Raw genomic sequence first — 7,449 nt, forward strand, 5'->3', positions numbered from 1 at the left:
ATTACAGGAAACGCGGGGATATACCGATACCATCCGATCGGTACCGAATTCAAATGAGAGGCAATGTCGTTCAATTAACCTTGAAACAAACCCAGAAAGAAGACACCGGCCACTATGCTTTGGTGGCGACGAGGGTCGGGCAAGGGTTGGACAAAGGGTCCCCGAAGAAGATTCAACTCAATATCGACGAATCGTACACCGAGGAGGGTGACCCACCAATTTTCTTGCGCAGGTTAACCGATCTGGCAGTCAAGGTCGGCACCAGAACTCGGTTCCTCGTGGAAATTCGAAGTTCAACGACACCAAAGGTAATTTGAATAATGAATCGTGACGTCAAGCTCGCAGAAAACGTGATTATATTGAACAAATATTCTGTTATGTGCCACCATTATATTTTCTTCTTTTTTTTAATTAAATTATACATTTTTCAGCGGATTAATTAATATCTTATTTTTATTGTTCATGAGAAAGTATTAAACAACTTTTTGGCACCGTAAAGATCGAACAATTTAATTGCGAGTACGTTCCAGAATCAAATGCCGCGTTTATATACCTGAATACGTGCACGTTACTATTTCTTATAGAACCTTACTCTAAACTTGTACAGTTTATTATAAAAATGATATGACTGTGAACATTGTATTTAAAAACAATCCATAGTTTATACCTAAAAATATTGAAAAAATGATAAATATAAAATTATTATAAAATTTAAAATTCACAAATAAATTATTCTAAAATACTGAATTATTATAAAATTCAAAATACACAAGTGAATCATTCTGAAACATTAAATAACAGTACAGATCTATCCCCAAAGCATATGAATACAGCCAACTCTCATAAAAATCGTTTATCCAACAAATCTTCTTATATTTCAATCTACCGTATTTCTAAATTAATTAAAACGCGGATCATAAAATATTACCCGGACGCAAGAGGAGATGGACTCACACCACTTTCACGATAAACGGCCCGATTGATAGTCCCTCGAGCATGGGGAAGGAGGAATCCGTGCCAAATCCGGTGATTAACCCGGAAGGGTGAAGTAAAATCGGTCGGTGACTTATTGCCACGGGTTTCTGTTGGTCCGTCTGTCCCGGCAGTCGGACGAAGCTGGATACACGAACTAAAAAGGGTTCCCGTGAGGTCCATGACCCGGCCGAGCTTGCGGCAGGAGACGCAAAGGAGAAAACGAAGATCGTTACTCGCGATCTTACGCGTCGTATTACGACTATTATTACTCGGCCACGTACACCATGCCAGAAACTATGCCCGCCGATCGACTAAATCCGCGTGTTCCCGCTCGTAAACCTCCAAATGGCCGTTTTCCCTTGTTAATAGTCTACGCGCGCGTTACGTAACACTCCAAAAAGGAACCTTTGAGATGCCGGATGAGAAAAAAATTCTTGTAGTGTTGGGTTTTATTTTGAGTTTTTATTTCGTTTCTCGACGAAAAATTATTCCGAAAAGGTAGCAACGAAATTTATCCAGTATTAGGAACTTTTGAAAATTCAATTTTCATATATTCTTATAGTGTTAGGTTCTATTCTAAGGTTTTAATTCATTTTTCTGGAACAATTTGTAGGAAAACGTGAAAGTGTTAAAAAATGGAATTTATAAAAATGTGAAAATTCTGAAATAATTCTTTTTGGTAATAAATAGTATATTTGAATTCCTGGTGTTTATCTTGATTCGTCGAGGCTAAGAAACTTGAATTTTAAAGAAAATTCAAGAATATTTAGTCTAGAGATTAAGATCATACTATGTTAGTTATTGAGAAAATGTAAAATTCCTGAATAAAATCTCACTTTTTCAAGATTGATCGTTCGGCATAAATTTTCCGGGAGCTACCAAATCTTTTTCCATTCGTTTCATCATCTTATCAAATACCTTTTTATACGTAAATATTTAAAGAACCGAAAATACTAGCATACCCCGAACACCAAGTTATCTTTACGGTTAAGAAGAAAAAGGAGAAAGACGTTTACTTACATTACATTCACGTCGGTTTTCATAAAAGCGTCGTGCAACTGAACCTTGGACGAGGAATCCCAGTGTTGCGGTTGAAAGCGGCTAGTAAAGCAAGCCTCGAGCATATTCCCCCGTGGCCAAACAATTGCGAGCAGTATATCTCTAATTATTATGATAGCAGGAACTAAGTAGAAATCGTCTGCAATTGTAACTCGATATAGAAATTCCACCAAAAGACATTTACTTAGTATTTAATTGATAATATAGAATGAGATTCCTATTTTCATAAACAAATCTTGAAAATACAAAATCTGCCATTGATTTTTAAAATTTATTATTCATATTTTAACATTACATCAATATTAATATTATCATTGCCAATTTTATAAAAGAAATACTGTGTCCATTTGAATCTACGTTTTTTCTAAAAATTAAATATTAATAAAATAAATAGTATCTTCCTTTGCCTAAAAAATGTAAAAACTATAAATAAAATTTATATAAAGTATTTTTAATATCCTACAGAAATAACTCTGATTAAAATTAAAGGTAACTAGAATTTACCTTGAAGTCAATTGTGTATTGTGTTTTACTATTCTCCAGAGACTATAAATTATATCATGAACAGTAAATTATTTCTTATAAAGTGTAAATGTATAAAGATCCACAGTCTAGTTCTGAGATACGAAATATACAACAATAGAGATCTAATGTATGGTTAGATATTTTTGACCGAGCAATGCATCCTGAAGTCTGTCTCGTTATTTCGGCTGAATGGGCTGAACCTCTGAGGTGCGTGTTTCTCGTTGAATTCCAGATTACTTGGCATCGAAATGCTGAACCGGTACACGCGGGATCGAGGTTCTCTTTCGTCCACGAAGGGAACTTCTACTGCGTGGACGTGGCGCCAGTCACGGTCGAGGACGAAGGATATTGGTCTTGTATGGCGGAGAACCGGGACGGAAGGTCCTCGTGCACTTCCCGTCTGACTGTAATTGGTAAAAATATCCATTTCTATTTATACAATCCAATAATTAATATTTTATTGGATTACTATATAATTTACGGAAATTCTCGGACTACCAAAAATTCTATTTTACAGACATCGTTGGATCAGAAATTTTCATTTTACAGATATTATTGGATCAGAGAATTTTCTATTTTACAGATATTATTGGTCCACAGGGATATCTATTTTATAGACATTATTGGATCATAGAAATTTCTATTTTTTGGAATCTCTATTTTGTAGATATTATTAGATCACGAAAATTTCTATTTATGGAATACAAATTACTAATTTGCTGAAATCATAGAAATTTCCATTTTATAGAAATTCTCGAATAACAAACGTTTCTATTTTATAGAAATTGTTGAATAACAAAAGTTTCTGTTTCATAAAAGCCGTTGAATAACAAAAGTGTCTATTTTATAGAAATTAAAAATTATTCAAAGTTCCTAACTGTAATTATTGGTTTTCAAATATTTTGCCATTTCGAAAAGATCAGTATTCTTTTTATATCTTCAATTGCATTTACAAATTATGATGGAACTCTTCTATTACAGTGCCGAAAGCTTACAAGCGACCAGAATTCATCGAGGAACTTCGTGCTCTCCTGACAGAAGCTGGTACAGTGTCCTTAGAATGTAAAGTGGTCGGCGTACCAACACCCGTGTTAAGGTGGTTCAAGGACGACAAAGAAATTAAGGCCGGTGATGTCTTCGCTTTAACTGCCAACCCTGATGACTCAACCTCCCTTGGCATTTACACGTGTGAAGCGGTCAATTGTATGGGAATCGCTTATTCCTCCTCGAAAGTAAGCGATACTTCTCACTTATTCGATATCACTCACCTTCAATGAAACATAATTTTCTGAAAACAAAAAGAAGTCTATTCTTTTCTATATATTTGAATGGATTCATATTTTTTAAATATAAAATAATTACAAATTCGTTTGAAGGAAAGTTTGAAAGACATGTCCACTCGCTGAGGTTACAAACCATTATCACTAATGAGAATCTAAAATATTATATAATTATTTAAAGAAATTAGTATCGCTAATTGTTATAATCTCAAAACAAAAGTTGTGGTTCAGTGCTGTATTTATTAAAACATAAAAAATTCATTGACTATCGTTAACATTGCAGGTGCACGTAGTTGGTAAAGGTAGTAGAGAAGGTTCTTTAAAACCAGCGGACTCCTTAACCCTGACTAGTCCACTTCCTGTCTTCAAACAAATCCTAAAGGACGAATGTTGTCGAATTGGGGAAACACTCCGTCTTGCTTGTCAAGGTATAGAAATTAAAATGTTACTTTTTTAATTGTTCTTTTCATAATCAAAGTATCTACAATTTACTTTTTATACTAAAATATTAACGAATAAATTTTACTTGAAATTAATATGTATCACTGTTTATTAATTTTCCAATTCTTGCAGTAAAAATTATTTATAACTCAACACAGTAATTACATGATCTGTTATCTTCACAAATTATACAATCTTTACAAAAAAATATTTAAAGAAAATTACAAATAAAATTTCCATTACGTTATTGATAGTCGAAGTACCACCATGGCCAAAAGCAATCACTTGGTACAACAAGGAAGGTCGCGTAGAACCCAGCGACAAATATCATGTAATGGAAGATGGCCTCGGTGGATATTGTGTAGAAGTATATCCGGTGGAAGCAATGGATGAAGGCGAATGGAAATGTGTCGCAACCAATGCAGAAGACATGAAACAATTCACTACTTGCTATGTTGCAATGTCCAGTAAGCACGAAAAAACATTTCTCTCAAATTTCCATAAATTAAAAATAAAAATATCTCCTTAAAATGAATGCAACACAATTCGAAATTTTTGAAAAATATTCTTCAAATAAATGAACACGATTTTGTTACTTATAAATAAATACAATTTTTAAAGTTTTGTACATTATATGTACATATCTTTTTATATATTATTTTTAGTTATTTTATTTTAGTTTATTTGGAATTATACATTACATATTATGTATTATTTAAAATTTATTTTTCTAAATGCTTTTTAAAATTTTACATTTTTAATGATGAACATTTTGTTCAGTTCCAAAGAATTATAGGAAACCTCGCTTCATGGAGAGTTTAAAAGCTGTCTTGACAGAAGAAGGATTGGTATCCTTTGAGTGCAAGGTTGTCGGGTTTCCGACGCCATTGCTCAGATGGTTCAAAGATGGCCAGGAATTAAAACCGGGTGACGTTTATCAGTTGACTGGAACCAACTCTTTAGGTATTTATTTTTAACAAATTCTTTCTATGAATTTCATAGAATTTTATAGTAAATGCATTTACGTAAAATCAGTAGAATAAATGTCGTTTACAAAGAAAACTAATTCTATTTTTGATAAATTATCTTCTTCATATTTTATGCGCACACAATTTTTCTTAATAATCATCTGCTTTATTTTTATATTCTTCTGTTAATTGTGGAACATCCTATATACTTGTTTCATTGATTTTTGATTTCCAAAAGGTTCTTACTGCTGCATAGCCAGAAATTGCATGGGAGAAGCAACGAGCACAGCCGAATTAACGATCGAAGATATTCAGAACCAACTGAACGAAGAAGAACGTCTGCAGCTTCTGAGCACCAACCAACCGCCCTCGTTTATCAAGGGTCTCAGGAGCTGCGAAGCAAGAATCAACGAAGATTTCCGATTTACTGTCCAAGGTACGTCGATGAAGATTATTTTGCACTAATTTTTAATTACACATTCCTGTTAGGAATATAAAGTATGTGATTATATAAGAAATATAATAATATAAATAAATGGAAACAATAAACTGAAAATAAAAGAACAATATAAACAAAAATGCATGCTTGATATTGATGCGATTTTCGTCGCTGTAATATGTCAAACAACAAATCTTAAGCAAATAATTAAATTTACAGTCAGCATTGCGCCCGAGCCAAGCCTTTCTTGGTACAGGGACGACGTTCCGGTGGATGAGAACGAAAAATACCACGTTGCCAAGGAGAATCTTGGCACGTGTCACCTCGATGTAGGAAGACTCGAATTTGTCGATCAAGTGAGTATGTTTCTCTGTCAAATAAAATCAAACGAACAAGCAATACACGTGTAAGAATACATTTAAATCCCTGTTACAGGTATACATGATTTTTTTGAAATTTTCATTTGAATTTTCGCAATCTTACATCAAATGATCCATTCCAGAATTTTCTAAATAGAAATTGTATCGTACTAGACGCCGAAAAAGAAAAATAGATGTTGTATTGCTTTATTTTCTTTATACTTGAATTTGAAATCATTTAGTTTTACCATTGAAATAATTTCTTGCATATATATAATTATTTAATCGATGATAATTATATGAAAAATGTGTAAAATGCGTGTATTAACAGGAATCTTTAATTGTTCTCATTTCTCTGGTAATATTTAGGCAGAGTGGAAGTGCGTGGCTTCCAATGATTTTGGTTGTAGCGTTACATCCTGTTTCCTCAAACTAATCATTCCCAAGCACTTCAAGAAGCCGAAGTTTCTTGAAAGTTTGCGCGCCATATTGTCGGAAGAGGGTGCAGTGAATCTGGAGTGTAAAGTGATCGGTGTACCGCAACCAATTCTGAAATGGTACAAAGATGGCGTCGAATTGAAACCAGGAGACATACACAGAATCATTTCGGGACAAGATGGAACGTGCTGTTTAGGAACGTACACCTGCGAGGCTACGAATTGTATGGGATCGGTCAGCAGTTCTGCATCTCTTCTAGGTTTCGAAGGTATCTTAAATAATTGTATTAAAATTACCGAGCAGAGCGTCGATACAAAAAATGATTTAATACAATCTTCGATCGTTTAAATACACAAAAATACTATTAATGAATAATTTAACTCGCTTAGTTTTAATATGAAAAAGTAAATCAAAAGTATATACTTTTATCATTTTAAAATGAAGTTTTACCAATTCTAAGTTCCTAAACAATACATATTTTAAATTCTGTTAATTATAATTACTAATTATGATATATAATTTTAATTATAATTATCAAGAAAAGTATAGTAATATGAAAGTATAATAATTATAATTATAATCTAAATCATTTGTTTCACAACTTGTGAATAGTAAAACATGAAATATTCTTTCCAAGACAAATTGCCAGTTCGAAAGGAAGTGAAAGAAGTACAATCGACGAATGGTCACGAGCTGGCCAGAAACTTGTCGCTCTCGACGATACACGAAGAGAGAACTTCTCAGCTGTACGATACACCGCAAACCGATCATTCCGTGACGTTAGACGATCGAGGAGAGGTGTCCTTTAGTTTCGATGGAAAAGAAGTCTCCGTCAGCCTCTACGAGACACCCGATCTCACTGAAGAAGAAGCTCTTCAGATTGTCGAGATGTATGCTGATCAGCTGTCCGAACACGTAACAGGTGATCACGATATACTTGCTCTTCTACTTATCTTCTATTTACC

General features: G+C 33.6%; 1 protein-coding gene across 3 annotated transcripts in view; it reads left to right on the forward strand.

Annotated features, from left to right (window-relative positions):
* The window catches only part of LOC116424354 (uncharacterized), an 85,584-nt gene that overhangs the window by 14,683 nt on the left and 63,452 nt on the right, over positions 1 to 7,449 (forward strand). For all 3 annotated transcript variants that reach the window (XM_076369166.1, XM_076369168.1, XM_076369167.1), the window contains 10 exons: positions 8 to 308; positions 2,792 to 2,972; positions 3,541 to 3,791; positions 4,123 to 4,267; positions 4,535 to 4,747; positions 5,061 to 5,243; positions 5,487 to 5,684; positions 5,907 to 6,043; positions 6,416 to 6,752; positions 7,122 to 7,406. In XM_076369166.1, coding sequence (XP_076225281.1) covers positions 8 to 308; positions 2,792 to 2,972; positions 3,541 to 3,791; positions 4,123 to 4,267; positions 4,535 to 4,747; positions 5,061 to 5,243; positions 5,487 to 5,684; positions 5,907 to 6,043; positions 6,416 to 6,752; positions 7,122 to 7,406 — 2,231 coding nt within the window. The remainder of the gene's footprint in view (positions 1 to 7; positions 309 to 2,791; positions 2,973 to 3,540; positions 3,792 to 4,122; positions 4,268 to 4,534; positions 4,748 to 5,060; positions 5,244 to 5,486; positions 5,685 to 5,906; positions 6,044 to 6,415; positions 6,753 to 7,121; positions 7,407 to 7,449) is intronic.

This window comes from Nomia melanderi, chromosome 7, assembly GCF_051020985.1.
Source record: "Nomia melanderi isolate GNS246 chromosome 7, iyNomMela1, whole genome shotgun sequence".
NCBI lineage: Eukaryota > Metazoa > Arthropoda > Insecta > Hymenoptera > Halictidae > Nomia > Nomia melanderi.